Genomic DNA, 23,946 nt, shown 5'->3' with positions numbered 1-23,946 from the left:
AATGTTACATGGAATATGTGACCTACAACTGCATCAAGAATCTAACAGTGGGTGAGTCAGATGTTATGGATATTATAGAGGGAAAATGAGTTTCCTTTTCCTAACACATACCAAACACTCTCTAGAAGAAGCATTTGACAAAGTTTACTTGGAAGAAGCTAACAACATTGGGGCATAAAATTTGTCAGACTATTCTTTTTTTTTTAATTTAAAAATGTCATCTTTTTTAATATAATATAGATTGAAAGTCAAGGTAGTTGTACCCAGTTTGCTGGATGCCCATTTTTGATAATCATGTGCAGAGTGTCCAATGACACTTTTATTTGTAACTCTGGTTCAGTTAAGTTTGCTCTTGAATGATTTTGTGATTTTTAATAAACTGAAAGTATGCTTTCAAGCATGTAGAAGAATGTTTCAGTAAAAGCAAGTTTATCTATTTTTGATCTTTTTGCTTCTTCTTTCTTCGTCATGTTGGATCTGCCATACACAACATGATAATTTGGAATACTCTCAACATACAGGTTCCTAGAATTTGGTAATCATAAATGGACATCATAATTTTGTAGTTTCATAATGTGCCACATGTGGGAGGAGTAGAGGGTTATATTTTAATTAGTGCATTATTTATTAGAGACAAACTTTGCTTAGTTAGATGTGTATTATTTTGTTCATTGTTAATCAATTCAAGGTTTATTCTAAGGTTCACCATGCCAGTATTGGAGCCTAGACTAGTCAACTGGCAATGTGATTCGATATGCCCCCGTACTATTCCGTATCAGGCCCGAATCGACATAGAGAGAGGCAAAGGGAGAATGGGAGAGGAAGAGAGAGAGAGAGAGGGCAGGGAAGGAGAGAGAGGGAGAGAGGGCCTCCTGGAACCGCTGAAGGGTAGCTGAGCTTGTTGCACCATTGTTGAGTTGCTGTGTTGTTGCCGAGCTCGGCGGAACTCAGAGGAGGGTGGAGGGAAGGAGAGAGATAGAGAGAGGAGGCCGCTAGAGGCTTCTGGAGTGCCGGCAAGGCTGCTGTGCCCACCGCCATGCCGATGAAGGTTGGAGGAGGGACTCCACCCTCCCAGTTGAAATAGGGGCTTCTGCCCTTGTTTTGAATTTTTTTTTTTGGGTTTGTCGTGTGCAGTCAGCAACTAAAAATCCAAAAAAACTTAAAATCTAGTGTGTTACTGACTTCACTTGATAAACCCAAAAAAAATCGAACTAGGGGCCAAAGTCCTTGTTTTGATTGGGATGAGGAAAAAGCCCCTCCTCTGGCCTTCACCGGCACAGTGGCTTGCTGGCACTCTGGAGGCCTCCGGCGGCCTCTTCTCCCTCTCCCTCTTCCTCTCCCTCCTTCCCTCAGCCCTCTTCCAAATTCTGCCAAGCTTGGCAGTAGCACAGCGAGCTTGGTTCTCTTCTGGAGGCCTTCGCTCTCTCCCACTTGCCAGTTTCTCGTAGAACCATCCCGATCGGCCGCCATATCGCACACCCTGAACTGGGCAGTTTGGTGAACCTTATTCAATTTATATTTGTCCCTTTGTGTTGTGTTGTAATTGGAATTTTGTTTTGGGAGACTGCTGATTCTTTATTAAATGAGAGCTGAAAGTTTTTATGCTCTGTGTTGTTTTCTTTTACATTGTAGTTTGATTGAGGAAGGTTGCTTATCTTTTATATTTTTGATAAACAATAAAGTTATTGTTTATTTTTCACCTACTCTTGAAGAGTCTCCTACAATCTTTTTGTTTTTTTTTTTCCATCCTTGTTCGGAATCAACATACTCCTTTTCTTTTTTTGTTTCAGGTATCTTTATTGACATGGGAAGATGGGAATTTACATCCAACTTTGAATTATGCTGTTTCTATCGACCAATCATTTGCCATATTGAGGAATCCATTTTCAGAAAAGAAATGGAGGAAATTCCAACTATCAAGATTGTTTACTAGTTCAAGTGCAGCCATAAAAATGCATGTTATAGATGTTCACGTGATTCAGGGTGGGAGCAGTCTGACTGACAAATGGCTTGTTGTGCTTTGTTTAGGATCTGGCCAGACTCGAAATATGGCCCTTGATAGGTATACGCCCCTTACATATGTAGGTGCATTTATGAATTATATAGTTTGAATATGCTATTTTATGAGCAATTTATTTTGGATTTAAGTATATCTGTCTCTGTCTCAAGCTGTTGTGGAATTGTAAACAAGAGTTTGTCAAATCCTGGAATATTGTACCCTAAATTTTAGCAATTACAAATTTTCAGTATATGATAATACATTTTGATGCTTTTACATTAGAATAAGGATTATTTCTTGTCCTTGCAAACAGTGAGAGGAAATGAAGCCACAAAGTTTGTGAGCTATCAATCATGATTTTTGGACTCGCGCTATTGCTTGATCAAAGGTAGGCTGTATTATTTACTAAAAGTAAAAGTGCAAATGGTTATGTTGGCCATTGGTTTAGCAAGAACTATCTATTACACGACTTTTACTTTTTAGCTGCTTTCTTTTTCAGTGGGATCTAAAATTAGAGCTTTTTTAGATGTGATTGGTTAGCATAAATTTTTTGGCTGGCTTGCATCTTGTGGTCATCTGATGATTTAAGAGCCAGGCAACTGTATTCATATGGGTGGTTTGCATCTTTTAGTTTGAGAGTTTGAGCTACCTTCTTTTTTCAGTACAAACTAAAATCGGAGCTGTTTTAGATAAATTTGTTAGGATATACTTTTGAGTACTTGCATCTTTTGATCATAAGATGATTTAGTGCTCTGTGGATTTAGGACTCTTAAAACACTTTCTTGAATTGGAACCAAGTCAAATACTAAACATTATTTTTCCAACTTGGAGGAAAGAAAAAAGTTTGTCTTTTTCTCTAAAGCATCTTGCTGACCCATTATATAACTGCCTCCATGCTGAATCATGAATTCATATATTCCCGATAATGAGATCAGGTGATGCAGTAATCTGGTATCAATCTGGTGTTGCATCCATTATGTTCATGCAAATCTAGTGTAGACTGCCCCATGGAGAGTTAAGGACATATATAGACTGCTAATAGAATTCACATTATGTTTTCCTCCTGATATTCTCTTAATACTTGATATCATTCTCATCAAACCTATTACTGCATTTCAGGCGGTATCTTGCTTATAACTTGACACCTGTTGCTGGAGTTGCTGCTCACATTTCACAGAATGGACAGCCTATAACTGCACATACATCCAGCTGTATATTGTCTCCTCTTCCCCTGTCTGGAACTATTAATATGCCAGTCACTGCTCTTGGATGTTTCCTTGTATGCCACAATAGTGGACGGTATCTTTTTAACCGCCCACTTGAAATGACTTTACCAGAGCTGCAACTTGATGCTAGAAATCAATTAATAGATGCTTGGAACAAGGAACTGATGCTCTGCATTCGTGATTCGTATGTTGAGATGGTGTTAGAATTTCAAAAGCTGAGGAAGGACCCCTTGAATTCTACTATTGAGTCAAATTCTGCACGTGCTGTGAGTTCTGTTATACAAGCTTATGGTGATAGAATTTACTCTTTCTGGCCGAGATCTAAGCAGCAGTCAACATCCTGTAATGAACCCAGTACTGTTGTTGATAATTCTAGTTCAATTAAAGCAACCATAGCAGACTGGGAATCATTAATTGAACAAGTGATAAGGCCTTTCTATGTTCGTCTTGTTGATCTTCCTGTCTGGCAGCTTTACCATGGAAACGTTGTGAAAGCTGATGAAGGTATGTTCCTGTCTCAATCAGAGAGTGGAGAAGGTGATAACTGGCCACCAGCTAGTGTTTGTAGTTTCATCAAGGAACATTATCCAGTTTTTTCTGTGCCATGGGAATTGGTCAGGGAAATTCAAGCTGTGGGAATCAAGGTTAGAGAAATCAAGCCTAAGATGGTCCGGGATCTTCTTAAGGTTTCTTCTTCTGTTCCACTTAGGTCTATTGAAACCTACATAGAAGTTCTAGAATATTGTGTCTCTGATATTCAGCTACAGAAGTTATCAGATTTAACCAGCATTCCTGGATCAGGGGCAATTAATATGCAAGTTGAAAATGCCCATATGTCTACAAATATGGCACCTTCTTCGTCAAACACAAACATGACAAGATCTCATCATACTCTTAGCCAGAGCTCAGGGACTTCTGGTGGTGATGCTCTTGATCTGATGACATATTTTGGCAAGGCTTTATATGACTTAGGACGTGGGGTTGTTGAGGATATTGGCAGGGCAGGAGGCCCTCTAGCTCACAAAGCCAACACTGCAGGTAGCAGTATATACATGGATATTCCATCTATAGTTGCTGATCTCAAAGGCATGCCATTTCCATCTGCAACAAAGTGCCTTACAAGGCTGGGGACAACTGAACTTTGGATTGGGAGTAAGGAGCAACAGCTACTTATGCGTCCACTAGCAGATAACTTTATCCATCCACAATGCTTAGAAAAACCTTCCTTGGCTGCCTTGCTCTCTGACCAGACTATTCATCGGTTTTTAAAATTAAGAAATTTCTCTCCCCATTTGTTGTCAAGTCATCTGAGGCATCTTTTTAGTGAGTGTTGGGTAAATCGTGTAATGAACACTAGTAAGACTCCTTGGGTTTCATGGGACAATATGGCAGAATTACCTGGTGATGCACCTACTCCTGAATGGATACGATTGTTTTGGAAGACTTTTAGAGCCTCAAATGGGGAACTTTCACTTGTAGCTGATTGGCCCTTGATTCCTGCTTTTCTTGATAATCCAGTCTTATGTCGTGTAAAAGAGCATCATCTAGTATTTGTGCCACCAATCACGGATCCAACTCTTCTCAGTGGAGTTGCAGACTTGAATAGCGAAACAGATGAGTTGCTAAATACTTTTGACAATGATACTGCAGAATCTGAGCTAAAAAAGTTGTATCATGCTGCATTTGGGTTGACAAAATCAAGATATCCATGGTTATTTAGTCTGCTTAGTCAGTTTAAAATACCCTTATATGATATATCCTTCCTGGATTGCGACATACCATGCAATTTTTTTCCTGCATCCGTGCAAACACTTGGGCAGGTGATTGTATCCAAATTTCTTGCAGCTAAAAATGCTGGCTATTTTTCCATGCCACCAAATTTATCAAATGAAGATTGTGATAGACTGTTTACTCTTTTTGCCTCGGATTTTAGGTCAGTCAATGGGTGTGTATACAAAAGGGAGGAGTTGGATGTGCTGAGAGAACTTCCTATATATAAGACAGTTGCGGGTACCTACACAAGGTTGTCTGGCCCTGATCAATGTATTGTTTCTCCAACTTCATTCTTTCATCCTTGTGATGAACAGTGTCTTTCTAACTCAATTGATGCAAGTCTATTTTATCATGCTCTTGGAGTTAGTGAATTAAGCGATCAAGAAGTATTAGTGAGATTTGCCTTACCTAGATTTGAAAGAAAGACTTCAGGAGAACAGGAAGAAATTTTATTGTATTTATATACAAATTGGAAAGATCTGCAATTAGACTCCACTGTGTTGAGCACCTTGAAAGAGACTAATTTTATACGTAGTGCTAATGAAATTTGTACCGAGTTATTCAAGCCGAGGGAGCTTCTTGATCCATATGATTCTTTATTGATGTCAGTATTCTCTGGGGAACGAGACAAGTTTCCTGGTGAGAGGTTTACTACAGATGGCTGGCTTCGCATTTTGAAGAAAACGGGCCTTCGGACATCCTCACAAGCCGATGTCATAGTTGAATGTGCAAAGAAAGTAGAAACACTGGGAAGTCTAGCAATGGAACATATAGAAGATCCTGATGATTTTGAGGAAGAATTTTCAAGTACACGAAATGAAATTCCTTTTGAAATATGGTCGTTAGCTGAATCTGTTGTGGATTCAATATTTACAAACTTTGCAACTCTTTATGACAATGCTTTCTGTGAAATGCTTGGAAAGATTGCATTTGTACCTGCAGAAAAAGGTTTTCCAAGTGTTGGTGGTAAGAAAGGTGGGAAGAGGGTCCTTTCTTCATATAGAGAAGCAATCTTGTTGAAGGATTGGCCGCTGGCTTGGAGTTCTGCTCCCATTCTTGCCAAACAAAATGTTGTTCCTCCTGAATATTCTTGGGGAGCATTTCGCCTGAGGAGCCCTCCAGCCTTTTCTACAGTCTTGAAGCATTTGAAGGTTAGAATAGTGAATACATTTGAGTTAATTTATTCAATGTGTTGTTTGCTTTTAAGTGTTTAAATCTAGGTGTTTTATGAAAAATGACCACAGGTTGTTGGAAGAGATAATGGTGAAGATACCCTTGCACACTGGCCAACTTCATCAGGCATGATTAAAGTAGAAGATGCTTTTCTAGAAATTCTGAAGTACCTGGACAAGGTTTGGGGAACACTTTCTTCTTCAGGTCGGTAAATGCATGTTGTGTATATTTTTATTTATGTAGTTGTAGACCATTTCTTATTAATGGTCATGTGCTACAGATTATGAGCAGATTTTGTTGGTCTAGATTTTCATTTTTCTGGAAGCCATCATTGAACTAGTTAATCTATGTTAGTTTCATTTTCATCTGCTTTGAATGGGGGCATTAAACTAATGGAGATGTGAGAAAGGACTTTCTTGCATATCTCTTAATTCAAGTTATGTGAAACCCACAAAAATTTGCAAACAAAAAAAATATCAGATAGGATTTAGACCATGCTTGTTTTTTACATCTCAGAGTACTTTTCTTTTGGCAGATATAGCAGAACTGCAGAAAATGGCATTTGTGCCAGTTGCTAATGGCACTCGTTTGGTCTCAGTGAAGTCTCTTTTTGTTCATCTGACAATTAACCTCTCGCCATTTGCATTTGAACTCCCCAGTCTATACCTCCCGTATGTAAGGATCCTCAAGGAAATTGGGCTACAGGAGGTTCTCACTATTTCCTATGCAAGAGATTTTCTTCTGAGTATCCAAAAAGCATGTGGGTATCAACGTCTCAATCCAAATGAACTCCGGGCAGTGATGGAAATATTGAATTTTATATGTTCTGGGGCTACTGCAATATCAGATGCACCAGACTGGATAACTGATGCAATAGTCCCAGATGATGGCTGTAGGCTTGTTTTGGCAAGATCATGTGTATATGTTGATCCCCATGGGGCCCAGTTCCTTGGTAATATAGATACTTCCAGATTAAGATTTGCTCACCCGGAGCTTCCTGATGCTATATGTATGGCCTTGGGAATCAAAAAACTTTCTGACATTGTTGTTGAGGTATGCTATATTTTTATGCCATCCTTCTCTGTCTTCTGCAGGTCTTGCATGAAAATATGACCATTAGTGTCCTTGGTAAATCATACTTATTGATCTTCTCCCTTTGCAGGAATTGGATGAAGAACACCAATTACAGGTTGTGCACCAGATAGGGAATGTACCGGTGAATAAAATAGTTGATAAGCTTTTGAGCAAGTCACTACAGGATGCAGTATGCGTTCTAATTAATAGCATAACCAATCACTTGCCCTCATTTGAAGGCCTGAGTTTGTTGCAGATACAACATTCACTGGAACACATGGCAGAGAGATTGCAATTTGTTCAGTCCATTTACACTCGATTTCGTCTACTTCCGAAGCTTCTGGATATTACACGGGTGACGAAGGGTTGTCCTATTCCAGAATGGGAAGGTAGTACAAGGAATCGAACTATTTACTTTGTGGACAAATCAAGGACGCGCATTTTAGTCGCAGATCCTCCAAGCTTTCTGACAATATATGATGTTGTCGCCATTGTTGCGAGCCAGGTATTGGGGGCCCCAGCAATATTGCCTGTTGGGCCACTGTTTGCCTGCCCAGATGGTTCAGAGAAAGCAGTCCTCAAAGTGCTCAAATTAGGGTCTGAAATTGGGGTTATCAATCCCGAAGGCAGGAGCAAAATTTTGGTGGGGAGGGAATTGTTGCCTCAGGATGCTCTTCAGGTGCAGTTCCTTCCATTACGCCCATTTTATACAGGAGAAATAATTGCATGGAAGACAGGGAGAGATGGGGAGAAACTGAGGTATGGCAGAGTTCCAGAAGACGTAAGGCCATCTGCTGGTCAAGCACTTTACAGATTTCCCGTGGAAACAGCACCTGGAGATACCCAAGTACTACTTTCTACTCAAGTTTTCTCGTTTAGAAGTGTTTCAGTGGCAGATGCATCTTCCTTGTCATCCCTACCTGGGAGCAGTGAGGGCCCACCTGAAAATAAGATGTTGCATGGCCAGGCATCCAAAGATGCTGGACGTGGGAAAGCTGCAAATGAGGTTAGATTACATGATCGCATATAATGTGTCATATAATGTCAATTTTCGCTTTATTTATCAATACCTAAAGGGTCTTTCTAATTTCAGGTTTCTAAAGAGCTCCCATATGGCAAAGTATCTGCTACAGAATTGGTGCAAGCAGTTCATAGCATGCTTTCAGCTGCTGGGATCAATATGGATGCCGAGAAGCAGACACTACTGCAAACAACTCTTGACCTGCAAGAACAGGTTAAAGAATCTCAAGTGGCCCTTTTGGTTGAGCAGGTTTGTTCCATATTTCCTTGCTAATGAATATTTTACCATTGATGAGCTGGTTCTATTAATTATTTCTATTATTTGTATGAAATGATTCTGAAATCATTTGGCGATGACTGATGATAGTTCCAGGAGTACTATTATCGAAGAGCTGCAAAATATTAAAGCCAATCATGAGGGTTGGGGAACCACAGGTTAGGGGATTAATTTGAATGAGTAGAATTATTGCTTATCAAGATAATGGTGGGAAGTTGCAAAATAGTAGTTAATAAAAAAAAAAAAAACTTATCAATCCTAATATATGTTAACCCTCGAAGATTATTCCAGTTCTTGCACTTGTGTTTTATATTATGCGGAAACAAAGGTCAAGGATCTAAGCAAGGTTATCGAGGCCTCGATTTGTATATGTGATGGGCACCTCCTAGTACAATATATGTATAAATATCAGTCCTATTATCTTTGCTGAGATAAACCAATAAAATATGAGATATCAACTAAGAATATATCATATCAGCTGATATTTTTCAATCACTTTCTTTCTTTTTTAAATATAATTTTAATTAATAAATATTGATATCCAAATTTAAATATAGTTTTATATTCACAAGTTGAGATATAAATATCTTAGTTTGAAAATACTAGCCGAGATCTTGGAAAATCTCAATTCCCTCCAATTTTTCCACTTACCATATCAACTGAGATAAACTATTATCTTGATTCGTCTAGCTGGGTGCAAATGAGTCGAGCAGCTTGCAAGTTGTTTGACTTTGACTTGGGTCCAAACTTAACTCGATTGTTATCAAGCTTGAGTAGTTTGAACAATTTTTCGAGTTGAGCTCTTTTAGCAAAACACTTGGCTCAAAGACTCACGAGCCTAGATAAGTATAAATATTTTTAATAATATGATATTTTATTTATTATATATTATTAATTTAATATTTTAAAATATAATATAATATTTTATTTTATTTTAATCATATTTTTTCTTATAATTGAGGCTCAAATTCAAACTCGAGTATTGCTCGGTGGATATTTGAGTCAAGTCAATTCAATTTTGAGTTTGCTTTTTTTTTTTTTTTGATTGAGTCGAGGTCCAGTTTAGATATTAAGGCTCGATCAATCTCGAGTCAAGTTTCGAGCCAAAATATTTTGAGCTAAGCTGAGGTCAAATTTAGATATTAAAGCTCAATTAATCTCGAGTCGAGTTTCGAGCCGAAATATTTTGAGTCGGGTTTCAAACCTTTGGCTACTCGATTCAACTCAGCTCAATTTCACCCCTAATCTCGATCCTAACCACCCACTGAGATAATTGGATATATAGAGGTTTTTCTTTAAAAACCTTGGATTTGAGTGAATAGTTTACTTCGAGGTGATTGTGTGGAGAAAAGCAAGATGTCATATTGTAAAGAGATGAGACTTGTTTATCTCATGGAGTTGGGATGTATGAGAAGAAAGCAATCTCAAAGCCTTTCATTTAGCTTTTCATCAAAATATGCTGAAAGTTCAGGGCATATGAAGACAATTACTGTTTGGTAATGGAAAGATATAATGCTGATTGATAGCAAGTAATTAGTGGGCCATTTGCTAGAGCCCTCTAGCATAGGAGAGGTTGATCATCTTGGGCTTTCGTTTTGAGGCTTTGAACACTTTGGCTGATCTCGCATCTGGTTTTCTTTTTTAGAAAAAAAAAAAATTATTACCAAAATAATAGAGTTCTAAATATTTAAAAAGGGGCTTGAGATGTTGGACGAATGGGTCTTGTAGAATACCACTGACATGCACATTTTAGTAAAATTTGCCATGTTGCATATTTCATAAGAAAAATTGGTTGGGTCATATATTTTCTGGAAGATTCTCTTGGGCAATCATATTAACATGGTTAGGCCAAGTTTTGTTTTTGTGTTTCGCTGGTCTGTTCAGCCATGTTTTGGTTCTGATAAAGCTAGTTCGTGTGTGCCTCCATTTTTCAGCTTATGCACTTTGCATTTTCTTTGTTAAAAATTGGGCTTGGTGCAGCCTAATTCATTGAAAAACATTTGTGACATCAAAGAAGATGTGATCATCAGTCGTCACAGTTTGCCTGCAGAGGTCTAGACAAGCTTGGCCTGATGAAAATATCTAGTGGTATATGGTAAAGATACGGATGAGTGATGAGTGGTCGTAACTATTTGGGATGGTATCATGTGAAGAGCTTAGATTTGGACAAAAAGGCCATGAAGAGTTTTGATAAGCTTGTCAAGGAAATTCTGGAAACTCCAGGAGGTAACAGGAGCATTAAAAGCGGAACCTGAATAAATGGAGATGGAACATGTTGGTTAAGAATCTGCATAATGAGAGTTTATGTTGTGGCATAACCTGATAAACATATAATTTGCAAAAGAAACAATTATTTTTTCTTTTTTGAACAGCTTTAGTGATGTTTGATGAGGAAGCTTTGCATGATCCTTCTAACCAGAATGCCACCTCTCTGCTGCTGCTGTTTTTTTTTCTTTTCCCCCTTTTTGTTCGCAATCCCATCAAGCAGCCCTTGAATCATGCAGATTGCTTAGCCCTTGATTTTTTTTTTTTCTGTACCAGCTGGTTTACTCCTAATATGACTCTTGCAGGAAAAGGCTGATGCAGCAATTAAAGAAGCTGATGCAGCTAAAACAGCATGGTCATGCCGTGTCTGTCTGAGTGCTGAGGTTGACGTAACTATCGTTCCTTGTGGCCATGTTTTGTGTCATAGATGTTCGGCTGCTGTCATGCGTTGTCCATTTTGCCGTACCCAAGTTTCCAGAACAATGAAAATTTTTAGGCCATGAAACACACGAGCATTAGTGAAACCATGGTGAACAGTGTCACCATTATAAAACCTCAGCTAATGTGCAGAGGCTTGGTGCAAGATCTAAATAATTTGCAAAAAATTCCTCTGCTGGCAAATTGCCCCAGGTTTCAGGATCATGCAAGGGGTTGCATCCCACGAAGATAAATTGCTGTCCGCATAAGCTTGGAAAAACAGCACTATTTTTTATTCTACAAATTTTTTGCACTGCAGATTTATATTCTGTCTATATAGCTCATGTAAAAATAAGTTATGATCACTTGGAGCAAAGATACAGATACCTGTACAGCTTACAGCGAGAATTTTAGTTACAGGAATGTCATGATTATTGTAGATAAGAATGCAAATTTAATGCATACAGCTTCACAAAACTGAATTCTCTTTTGGAGTTCATTGCATCAACCAAGATATGGCAGCAAGACACCATCACTCCCTAGTGCAAAACCTTTGTCGTCCGTGATAAATCTGTGCAGAAAGGTGCATACAGATTGTGTGATGTGTCATTTGGCGTATCATTAACTTGATGACAATATCTAAGGTACTTGAAAGGGTTTAAAATAAAAACAATTGGATTATTCATGAGGGGATGCCCAGCAGCATCTAAATTTACTGTAGATGAATTTATTGTTTTCCATTTCTTTTGTGGGTGAAGTAATATAAATAAATGTGGTAAAATATTGTAATGTAGAGGGAAGGTATTCATCTGGTTGCAGTACACATCAGCTTGATAAGAAAATGCAATTGGAAAATTATTTAATAGATCAAAGAATCATTACTTTACAGAATATAGATCTGCTGCAATACTGTCTGCAGCTTCCAATTAATTAAATTATTTATAATGTCTGTGTAATGTTACTAAGCAAAGGCCTATATGCATCTCACTGACTCCATTAACTTGCAGTGGAGCTAGATTGAGTTTGGCACCTCCCAATCTTCATGATGTATATGTGATTTGTGATTAGCAAGTGGACAATTTCATTAGCAGCAGTCCAGTTAGAAATATACTTGGGCAAGCCGATATGAACTTTTGGGATCAGGCATCGGTTGAATGTCACTTTGGCTGGATAAATTGGTACCAGTCTAGCCAACACTCTTGCAGCTCTATTTCAACTTAATAGAAAATTAAAACCTATACAAATCCAACAGAGTGACTGAAAATATTTAGCATTTGACATAAACAATATTGGGTGCATGAGATTTTGGATCCTTAGTGGAAATATAGAAAGTAAAATTTGTCCTTTGGGGGGCATTTCACAATGAACATATCACCTGATTGCTAGATAACATAAGGATATCACTTTTGAATTATTGGACAATGTTTAAAATTCAAATTGATAATTTAAATTAATCAAACATGAATATTTGCAGAAGAATATCTAACATACACAGATGCATGTTGAGACTTCTCCCACTTCTGAAGACACCATTACTATACCTTAGTAACGTGCATTTGTGAATAGTTGACAGAGTCTGTGTTCATTATTCCTTTTCCTACCCATAACCATATAAATTAATTAATATATAATAAATTAATATGTGGGCAGAAGCAAACTATTATATAGGATGGCCAAATAAATGCAAAAGGAAGAAATTTGAACATACAAAAGATCCCCTCTGAGGCATACCTACAAAAAAAGACAAGTGTAAATTATTAAATGCAAGTAACATCAATGTTGGAGGACAAAAATAAGTGCTTAACCAAAAATTATTCCCAAACAGTATGAATTGTACATGAGTGAGCATCCTCATAGGACATCGAACAGAGTAGAAGTTTCTTGTGCCAAATATAGCATGGAAACACATGAATGGCAAAGGCACAGAGCAGCATTTTTAGAGGCTGGAGAAGTTATCAGGTGTATTCTAAATGGTAGGAAATAAAATTGTGCGGTTGGTTTCATAGTATTTTTTGGCTGCTGGATAATTGCTGCTGGGCACTATTGTTTATAACTAAGCGCGAGGTTTTACAATTACAGTTACTCTTAATGGCAATGATCATATTGAATTTAACCAAGATACATGCCACCTTGGTTACCATAGTCTCTCTCTCTCTCTCTCTCTCAGGGGAAAAAAACTTGGTTACCATGGTAAATTGACTAAATTCAGTTATCTACAAAAACGTATGTCCATTCTACAGGGGAAAAAAAAAAAATAGTTACGATGGTAAATTGACTAAATTCAGTTATCTACAAAAAAAGTATGTCCATTCTACAAGTTGAAAAACTGTGAATAGCCTGTCAGCTTGATCCATTATGACAGATACAGTGGGCAGAAGAATTTCAGGATTCGTTATTTCTTCAAAGAGCAAGTACGAAGCGAATGCATTGAAAGGAAACAAGATCAAAATGTATAATGAAACATACTATGCTGGCATGCTTCACTAAATTCAGGAAAAAAAAATATAAACAGCCATATCATATATATCACAATATGTTGTGCTAAGGTGCTCCAAAAACAGGGTTAAGAGGAGGGAGTAAAAAGAAATAGACATGACAAGATAGATGTCAAGATCTGCCTCTGATCAAATCCAGAACCTGTACGAGATTAATAAGCAAGAAAGTGGAACAGATTACACAAAGCTCAAGGTTGTAAAATATATAGTTAGAATACTGTAGGCTGTAGCTGCTTGTGTGTTACCTTCCATAGAAAAAGAGAGAAGGTTTGACTGTCCTACAATGTGTAGAAATGGAATGAAACTCTTTTAAACATTAAGAGGTGTATGCTGGATTGTCACAATTTTATTAGGTCATATGGCACTGCAGGTGATGAGATTTCAAGAATGTTTGCTCTTCTGTTATACTCTTCATGATGGTATACTCGACAGATTACTAACTCATGAGTTTTGCAAAGATGTTAAATAGCATAGAACTGCAAATACATCAAACTAGATTTTTGCACAGAACTTTGTAGTTTCAGTGGTATTCCTTGGAACAAACAATAGTCATGTAAATCAGACCAGTATATATTGCTATTACCAAGGTTTGCTATGCTGGTACTTAAGACTGGACCAGTTGGCTAGTAGTACAGTTCAGTATGCCCCCGTATTGTTCTGAGCCGGGCCCATATGACACAACAGAGGGGGAGGCAAATAGGAAGAATGGGAGAGAGGAACAGAGGAGGGGGGGGGGAAGAGAGATAGCCGCGAGAGAGCTGCGGAAGCTGCTGGAGGGTCGTAGAGGTGGCCGGAGGGTATGGAGGGCTATAGGAGGGGCTCCACCCTCTAGCCGATCGAAATAGGGGCCTGATGGCCCCTGTTTTTTTATTTTACGATTATAAGTGAAGTTAGCAATCCTATTACCGACTCCACTTAAAAATCATAGAATTAAAAAAAAAGATTTTTAAATGAAGTCAGCAAACCTTCACTTAAAAGTTGTAAAATTAAAAAAAAAAAAGGCTATTGGGCCCCTTTTTTTATCAGTTGGAGTGTGAAGCCCTCCTCTAGCCCTCTGCAACCTCCGGCAACCTCTACGGCCTCTGGCCTCTCTCTCCCTCCCTCCACCCACCCCTCCAAACGCCCCAAACTAGATGGTTCAGGATGGTTCTGGATTTAGACTTGACAGCAGGGTTCGCCGTACTGGGCCGAACCACCCGGTACGGGGCGTACCGAACTGGACCGGCGCCTTGCTGGTCCGGTTCGGGAGGTTTTTTCAGAAAATCCCTCCGAAACGCACCGAACCACCCAGTTCGGTGCGGTTCCGGTCCATACCGCCCAAAACCGGGCGGTATGAAGCGGTTCAGCACCGGTTCGGCGTGAACCGAACCGTGTCGACAACCCCACATGAAAAAGTGGGGAGGGGGGTGAGGGGAGTGGGGCCTGGGCTATTTTTAAGTGGCAGTCCAGTGCCTAGAGTTCTCTGAGAAGTCTCAGAGAACTCCCGAAGGTGCTTTGGTCTCAACGAAACCATTGAGACCTCCGAAAAAAATTTTAAAAAAAAAAAAAAAACGAAACCGACGAGAAATTAAATACAGAGTAGATCTTGTGGTTGGTATATCAGTTATTGTGCTTTGTACTTAAATGTTTAGATGCATTTTAATGCATATTTTATATATTTTTTCTTTAATTTTAAGATGATATAGTTATAATATAATGTAAATAAATATATATTTGAAATTTTGGATCAAGAGTCTTTATGCTGCTACCTAACTCAAAATTGAACCCAAATATGTCAATAATATGCAATATAATGCAATTTTGGGGTTGTATTTATAAATTATTAACTTGAACACCCAAAAAAAAAACAAAAAGGAAAAAAATTTTGTACCAGTACCGAACTGGTACGCCGAAGCATATCGTGTGTCGGTACGATATAGTATCGATACCATACCATACCGATCCGACACCGGTGCGCCGTCCGATACTGGTACAGGGAACCTTGCTTGATAGGCTTGTTAATCAAGCATCTCATGAAAAAGTTTAGAAGTTGGTGACTCTACAAGAACAAAATCATAAAATGGTTAGAAAACAATGCATAATCATATAAATCATGAGTGTACATATAAATATCAATATCTTTTGACTGTTGAAGAAAATGTTTGAATCAAGGTTCATCTGTGTTGGACCCTATACCAGTTCATCATATTATAGTGTCAATATGCGATGGTACAAGATAGCGCACTAAGTATTAGTATAGTATGAGACAACATACTAGTACAGTAAGGTATGCCCATTACTAGATGGTATGAGGCGATACAATAGACCATGGTCTAACTTTTCCCCTGGTTATCATCTGTCACCAAAATGCAATGGACAAACTCTTGCCTATAAAATAAGAAATGAAAATTTGGATAGAAATTAAATGGCAAAAAGGGAAGCAGTCATATTTTGACTCTTGTACTATTGCATCCATGTGGCAAGAATGTAGAAATGCAGTTACCCTGGTGCATTTACTGAGGTAAAGTCCACCACCATGCACTAGAAGCCACAAGCCACCATCAACCCTCCATCCCATATATTGAATTCTCCTTGCAACTGCTCTGTTGTGTGGTTGCCAGTATGGCTACAAATTTATTACAAAATAATCAAAAATCAAGGAGCATCTACTACTAGTGAACAAACTAAATTTGGCAGTACATAATTAAAGGGTACCATCAATTTGTTGAGCAAGATTAGCAGGACACAATAGTAGCAGAGGGGGAAAATAAAAGGAAAAGAGATCGAATGACTCAAAAGTGTTGATTCATGATGAATTTCATGGTTTACAATGCACAAATTAATTTTTTTCAATACCATTTGATTCCAGTAGGGTGCCAAAGGAGTGATACTAGAGCATCAATCAATCAAATGGTCCATACCTATCATTGAAAAAAAGGTCTTCGTAGTAGTCCAAGTTAAGATCTGAATGCTAGGAAGGATTATAAATTATTAGAATTTTCTTCTTGTCAAAGGCACTTTTCATGGATTACTCTTCCCATAATAGTAATGTGAACAATGAAAAGGATTTGTTCTTTATTTCCTTTTAAAGTCCAATAGAGATGAAATCTAATTCATATAACAAGACAACAAGGTCATTCTTTGACCCAAACATAGTTTAATCCCTTTCCTTAGGTCCACTTACACATTACAAGCATCCCTCATTGGATCACGTCAGTTCAGAGTAGCACACATCACTTATGAGGATGGACCTATTAAATATTAACATGGTGTTTTATTTTCAACTAGTGAAATTAATGTGTTTGTGTGCATGTGTGCGTGAGAGAGAGAGAGAGAGAGTCATGCAACAATGCAGGCAGAGTTGACATCCTCACCACTAAGGCTCTCAACAGATTTAATAAATTGAATGCCTTCTGACCAGAAGTAACATATTAAACATCTATGCATTCTGATTTTACAGAATCAGAACACAGCATTCCTTTTACATATCCAAACCAAATTTCCATCCAAATAGTAAAACCATTATCTAGATGTCATGGATCCCATTAAGTTCACATTCAGGTCTCTGAATCCCTATAGAGTAACCAGACCCTGAAGTAACTAGACCCTGATCCAACATTAACAGCCATGCCTGTCACTTTAATGCTAAATTTTATATGGGGGATTGAGATGAGATATCTTAATTATTTGAGGCTGTCATAATTTTGTTTATCTTGCTAGTCGTCCCATAGGAACAAAATATAGAGTTTGAAGAATTAAGATTTGGCAAAGTGACTCACTCCCTTCTGGACACAACTTATTGTATGGATTTACCTTTGAGGCAGGCAAATACCGGTTGCAAAGATGATTGTCAGATCCCACATTTTTCATATTGTAAATATCCTAATTTCTTTTGCAGTCTTACTAGAATAGATAGAAATCTGATGACTGAATTAGACTATATTTCAGGTTTTTGGATAACTGGAAATGTTTTTTTAAATTTATTTGGTTATGCGATTGGACCAGATCCCTTGATTTGGTTGCAACGAGTTTTTTCCCCCTCACGAGAGAACGAGAATGCTAGTGTCTTAGCAAAAGTTCTAACTGGGGAGATCACAGAATCAACATATGACAATCAAACCTGCCCAGCCTCCCAGGTTAAGTAGAAGTTCCCACGACTTGAGAAAGCAACATAGTTGCCGTAAGGAGAGCAGTTTACTGTGTTAAAGGTTCCTGTATGGTAGCTGACACCACTAATGCCACTACAGACTGTTCTGCATAATACATAATAGTATGTTAATATAACTTCATGAGAATGACATAAAGCAAAAGTTATCTAAAAGTACCTTTTTGGTAAGCTCAAAGTGATTAACACACCAAGTAGCATGTTTATACATTGGTTACTTATATCTATATGAGATAATGCAATATTAAAATAGAATTGTGAAAGTGCACAGCTGTGGAGATCTTCGTAGCCCTTGAACTCGATTTTCACAATGTCAGTCCAAGTTTTGGAGTTTTGGCTGAAAATGCTGCAAAAAAATATGAAGATATATTGAAAGACAGAATTGAAATAATATTAAAAAACAAATTATAGAACATATTTAACAATATATGCATTCATTAGAACAAATATTTGTGTTGGCCTTGCTGGCTTTAGGCTGAGACTATAAAAAATATACAAAATAAAACTAAAGACACATATTTCTTTTTACTATTGACAGTTATTCATTACATGTTCTATTCACAATGTGATAATTTTAGAAATTCTTTATAAATTTATATTATTGTAATTTTTTAATAGTAGATGATGATAAAAAAATATGGATAATTTTTTAAGAACTTATGGTGCCTATATTCATCTCATTCATAAAACAAGAAAAGAGAAGAAAAAAGAGTAAAGAAGGAAAGGAAAGAAAAATGAAGAAAAGAAAAAAATGAAAGGAAAGAAGAAGAAAAATGAAAAAACAGAAGAGAGAAGAATAGGAAAAGAAAAAGGAAAGGAAAGAAAGGAAGGTAAAAAAAATAAGAAAAGGAAAAAAAAAGGAAAGAAGGAAGAAGGATATCTACTGAAATGCATGATAAGGACTATTACCGAGATAGGACGAGACGGTGGGACGTTCCATTCCATGAAGACATCGGTACACCTTCATACCACAGCATTTAAAACCTTGAGCTTGAGCATACATATAGGTTTACTTTAAGTGATCATGAATATTTACACTAATTCTTATATTTTTTAAAAAATTTGAACCATGTTTACTGAAATTATAGAAGGCATGTTATCTTTTTCACTGATCACTATTGACTATTTATCGGATAGTCAGTTTCAGCCGGTTTTGGTTAATGAAACCATTCAGATTTAGTTTTGGCAATTTCTGCAATTCCACCCAGTTTTGGCTGAAACCATATAGTGTCAGCCAAAATATCAAACTTAATGGATTTTATAACTGGAGTCATCCACAAGACATAATTTTTGCTGAAACCTAAAACTTGATTCCAGTTATGATGGTTGCTTCTTATATATCCCTAACTTTAGATCAACATTGAAATTATTATTTGTTATGTTGATTGCTTCCATTTACTGGTAGCTGTGGTTTTTAATTGTTATCTAGTCTCAGAATTGTATTTATACTACCTGAAAGAACTCAATGTCCAGTAGTCTTCTTATATTATCAATTGAACTTTACTTGCGGTCAGTAATAGTTATTTTAAAAAAAGAAATCCAGAGAACCAATGCACGAGCAGGAAACATCAACATGTCAAAACAACCAAATAGGCAACAGAAAATACTGAAAATGGGGGAAAAAACTGAACATCATGACTGTAAGGTAATATTTTTCCTTTGGATGACAAAAGTTGAAATTAAATACTCAAGAACAAGATTTGCTTTTCCGATACTGAAGCTGATTATGCACATACAAATAACTAGATGGAAAGGATACCATCCAGGACGTATATATCTATTACTTATTATTATATGGACCTATGCATTATATGCATGGGACATGTGCATTTATAATATTGATGTGGTGAGACAAGGGTCATGTATCACAGAATTTATGGCAACCAGGCACAAATTGAACATAATTTATGTCCTATGATGTTGACTTATAGAGAAGAGAACTAGCAGCCTTGTGCATCTACACAAAAATAAAGCAACCACTAAAGCAGAAACAATTAGATAGGTGGAAATGCAAAACACACAAGGAAATGCCTAAGAATAATGACAGAGGGCGTGGTTACCAAAATCTCCAGGAAGTTGCACACTCAAAGGTATTCTTTCCCAGCTTTCTCCAGCATCTGATGTATATAACAAAATTGCAGGTTTTCCAACAATCCAACCTTTCTTCCCTTGAAGCTTATGGAATTGAATCTGTAGTTAAAGTCGTCATCTTCTGCAGAAAGGATGGAGCGCAGAAACCAAGTGGTGCCTCCATCTTTTGTCTCCAGTATCATTTGCCTTGTTCCCAATAGAAAACTTGAAGGACATGGACTACGCCTTCTTAATTTAATTTTTAAAGAATGTGCATGCAAATTTGGTTGGAAAAGGATGTAGGACCACAATATGCCCGTAATATCAAATTCTTCCTTTAAATTGTTCAACTAAACTAAACTAAAAGTTTATGAACCATAAAGGTGATTAACATTGTACAAACTAAGTCAATCCATCAAAGCAAAGAAATGAAGAAACCTAAATTTTGAACAACTTGAGGGGAGAGAGGAAGTAAGAAGTTAGATTTATTGAGATGGCAGCTGATCCAGCAATTCCAAGATTTTTGGGATACCATGAAGGATTATAGTATCCCAAAAATTGTGGAATAGCAGGATGAAAGGATTTCTCTGATCCTCGCAGTATCCTTCCTCCACCTTCTCAGATGCTTCACCATACACTCTTATCTGTATGAGATATCATAGAACGTGGTAAGCAGACATCCATACAAACCCCTAAAAGAACTTCTAGACATCAATACTTGCATTACAATTTTACAGAAATATTTATAAAAGTGAACTTGGAACTGTGGCTGAAGAGTTGCATAAGATTCGTAAAAACCTTAGCTGAAACAAACTAGAGGATGGGATGTTGATTATAATATTTAATAAAACCTGGGAATGGAGAATAAAATGGAAATGTGAGTTAATATTGTTGACAAACATTACTTGGCATTGGGAGACTTTATAAGTAAGATGATACCACATAACTACGAGTTCATTGTAGCAAAGATGAGTTTGCTTGTGTCAATGCGTGGTAAAACTTTGAAGAACAACTAATTGATGTATGGGACAATCAATTTACCAAGTCATGTAAGATGCAAACAAGACCAGAGATGGGTCTTTTTGTCACCAGAAGAACAGGGAAAACCTAAGCAGAGCTGAACTCAGGAGGAAGCATGTAAACTCCATATTTTTACACGAAAACAAGTTCCCAACATGGACGACATGCAAGTAGCATAAAGCTTGTTAAAATTGATATGTTGTGGGGAGCTTGTCAAGCCATAAAATACAGAGTTAGTAGTTTCCACTGATTTTTTTTTAAAAAAAAATTATTGTCCAGATCGGATGACCTGCAGGCAATAAACCACACAACGGGGCAGCCCTCTCCCCAAATACCGCTAAACCTCCAAACCTAGTGAAGGCGGGATTCGATGCCAGGTGACTTAGTCTTCCTGCCAAGAATTTTACCACCTTGATAAGTTGGCATCTTCATGACAATTTCACAATCAGAAATGCCGGATGAGATTTGGTTGCTCGGTCCCTTTAGAATAAAATTTCAAATCAAGATTCACAGACAGAATAATAAATTAAGCAGCAAATAGTTATAACCAAATAGCTAGCGATTCTTGGATTATTTTACGATGTTTTACCCTCAATTTCTTTCAAGATTAAAGAAAATAACAATGCAATTTACCGATTTTCAAGAACTAATAAAAGGTTTTAAAAATCAAGGAGTTCCAAGAAATCGGGTTGGGAGGAACAGAGAGACGGTAAAGGAGAGATTGGATGATCGCAGAGAGACCATGGTTCAAGTCGTCGGGGACGAAGGCAATGTCGAGGAGGACGACGCCGGGGTCGATGGTGAGGTAGACGCGCTCCCACTCGGAGAGGGCGGGCTCGTCGGACCTTGCCGGCGGCGGATGGGGGCCGACGAGGGGGGCTAGCGCGAGGGGGATGGGTGGTAACTGGCAGCGAGTCTTGGAAGTGGGGTAGCGGAGGGAGGCGCGTGGGAGGAGACGGCGGCCGCGCCGTTTCAAATTGGAGTAGGAGGAGGAGGAAGACAAGAGGGAGGGTTTGAGAAGGAGGGGGTTTGAATCCGTGAGGTGAAGGCTGCCATCGAAGAGCTTCCCCGAGGTTTTTGGTTTCTTGGTTTTCGCCCCCTTTCTGCTGTTCGCTCCTTCTTCCTTCTCTTGCTTCCCGGGCATTTGAAAGCTTCGCATGCTTTAATAAGTGGGTAAGGAGGCAAGGAGTGGTTCCATATTTGGTGACTCTAGAACATACGTTTAACTTGGAAAAAAAAAAAAAAAAATCAATAACGCGCGTTAGAAAATGCTTCAACAGAGAATTATAATAATAATAAAAAAATTATAATTTTGTGAAAAAAATATTATAATTTTTTTAAGAGGTGTAAATGAGTTAGACATGAATCATACATGCCATTATTAGTATCCATCCGATATTTTAAAATTCAGAATGAAGCAGGATGGGATAGGTAGAGTAGGCTCGTAGAGCTAGACGAGAAAAATTAGATGGATTGGATCAGATAAAATTATAAAATTATTTTATATATATATATATATTTATTTTATAAAGAGAATTTATGGAGAGATATAGGTATTTGAGATGAATTTTACTATCACTTGCACTCAATCTAAATCCATTGTAGGTCATATAGAATCCATCTAATCAAATTGGACAGGATATCAGGTGAGGTCGAAAAAATTATCTCTTTTAATTTTATTATAAAAAAAAATTTCATGGTGGCCCCATTCATCTTTTTTAGAAAGTTTATTAATATTTATTTTCTTTGCCATGGAGGCTCTCTTTTTATTGGATTAGATTTTTAACAATCAATTACGGGGTTTATCAATACATGAAATTTTAAAGAGAAAAAGTAATCCCGTGATGGACTCATTCCTCCATTTTACAAAGTTTATTAATATTTGTTTTCTTTGCCATGGAGACTATTTTTATTGAAATATAGTTTTGAATAATCAATTATGAGGTTTATCGGTACATCAAATTTGGAAAGTTGAGCAGTACGTCAAATTTGGTCAGTCGAGCATAAAATATATAACAACGATGCAAGTTTTTGAAAGTAAAAAGAAGGTTTTCCATGAAAATTGTGCAAGCTTGGTCCTCAGTTTGTATATTACCTTCTTATGTCCTTTTCCAAACTGTTACGTATTCATTTTTACTTTCTTATGTCCTCTTTACTTTAATTTTGATTTATTTCCAACAGTTCGTTTTTTACTTTCATTTTGATTTATTTTATAATTGTAAATTCATCTTGGGTTCTGTTTACTCATTACTCCACAGTTAATACAGCTTCTGCCCTCCGTTTTAGCAAAAAATTTTGTCGAGCTCAGTCGTGCGCGTATCATCCGGCAAGAGATGATCGTGCGATCCCCCATGACCACACGAGCGCTTCTCCTCACGGCTCGGGTAAGCCGGGGAAGCTCAGATAGAAATAAATTTATTTGCTTTATTTTACTGCCGATGTGGGACTATACAGACGAACGACAACTAACAACCAAAACATGAGACATAAACTTGACCGCATAGCAGGGCTTTTAAATCGGAGCCCACTGTCCCCGAGACCAGCGCTGCTTATGCTTTTAGGAATAATAACGTGGAAAGTGGGGCAGCCTTCTCATTGACATAATCTAGATTCAACTGATACGTGATTAATGGGTTCAATCATGATAAGATAATATAAATTATTTTCTTAAGTATAATACTAATATATACGCATGATATGCAACAACGGCATTGGTGTCCGATAGCAACGCGCCGCTGCCCCAACCGAGTAGGTGGGACGGCACATATCGCGGCCGCGGCGTCCGCTTGCGTTAAAAGAAGAAATTATTGCCTGTGCACGAGAATGATCGTGCACGCAGAAAATCACGGCCGTTAGTTTCTGTTGTGATGCATCCAGATGTGCGCTTGATAATGGAGCCCACACAAACCGGCGGCCGCTATTAGTTGCACGCACGGCGACGTGGGGCATGGGATCGTTTCTCCTTTAAAAAGGGACGTACCGTGGAGAGAAAA

General features: G+C 37.7%; 2 protein-coding genes across 15 annotated transcripts in view; one reads left to right on the top strand and one right to left on the bottom strand.

Moving 5' to 3' along the window:
• LOC105055430 (uncharacterized) overlaps nt 1–11,701 on the top strand; it is a 28,966-nt gene extending 17,265 nt beyond the window's left edge. For both annotated transcript variants that reach the window (XM_010937237.4, XM_029267672.2), the window contains exons 7-13: nt 1,791–2,062; nt 3,119–6,149; nt 6,243–6,375; nt 6,707–7,224; nt 7,334–8,251; nt 8,339–8,515; nt 11,113–11,701. In XM_010937237.4, coding sequence (XP_010935539.1) covers nt 1,791–2,062; nt 3,119–6,149; nt 6,243–6,375; nt 6,707–7,224; nt 7,334–8,251; nt 8,339–8,515; nt 11,113–11,310 — 5,247 coding nt within the window. In that variant the 3' untranslated portion in view covers nt 11,311–11,701. The remainder of the gene's footprint in view (nt 1–1,790; nt 2,063–3,118; nt 6,150–6,242; nt 6,376–6,706; nt 7,225–7,333; nt 8,252–8,338; nt 8,516–11,112) is intronic.
• LOC105055524 (photosystem II stability/assembly factor HCF136, chloroplastic) lies at nt 11,658–22,129 on the bottom strand. 13 transcript variants are annotated; one of them, XM_073246552.1, is made up of 6 exons: nt 18,773–19,916; nt 18,024–18,209; nt 17,819–17,951; nt 16,202–16,324; nt 12,933–12,955; nt 11,719–12,821 (listed from the first exon to the last, which is right to left on the bottom strand). In XM_073246552.1, exons 1-6 carry the CDS (start codon nt 18,838–18,840, stop codon nt 12,767–12,769), a joined length of 588 nt encoding a protein of 195 aa, XP_073102653.1. In that variant the 5' UTR covers nt 18,841–19,916; the 3' UTR covers nt 11,719–12,766. The 13 variants fall into 13 exon arrangements, 7 of the variants coding, with proteins under 7 accessions (XP_073102654.1, XP_073102653.1, XP_073102652.1 ...); XM_073246551.1 differs by having other exon boundaries at nt 11,719–11,795; XR_012135802.1 differs by lacking the exons at nt 12,933–12,955; nt 18,773–19,916 and adding an exon at nt 19,924–22,129 and having other exon boundaries at nt 11,658–11,795; nt 17,819–17,946.
• Nucleotides 22,130–23,946: the final 1,817 nt, after the last annotated feature.

Source organism: Elaeis guineensis, chromosome 12, assembly GCF_000442705.2.
Source record: "Elaeis guineensis isolate ETL-2024a chromosome 12, EG11, whole genome shotgun sequence".
Lineage (NCBI taxonomy): Eukaryota > Viridiplantae > Streptophyta > Magnoliopsida > Arecales > Arecaceae > Elaeis > Elaeis guineensis.
The sequence above is the reverse complement of the archived record's forward strand: the minus strand, read 5'-3'. Positions and strand labels throughout refer to the sequence as shown.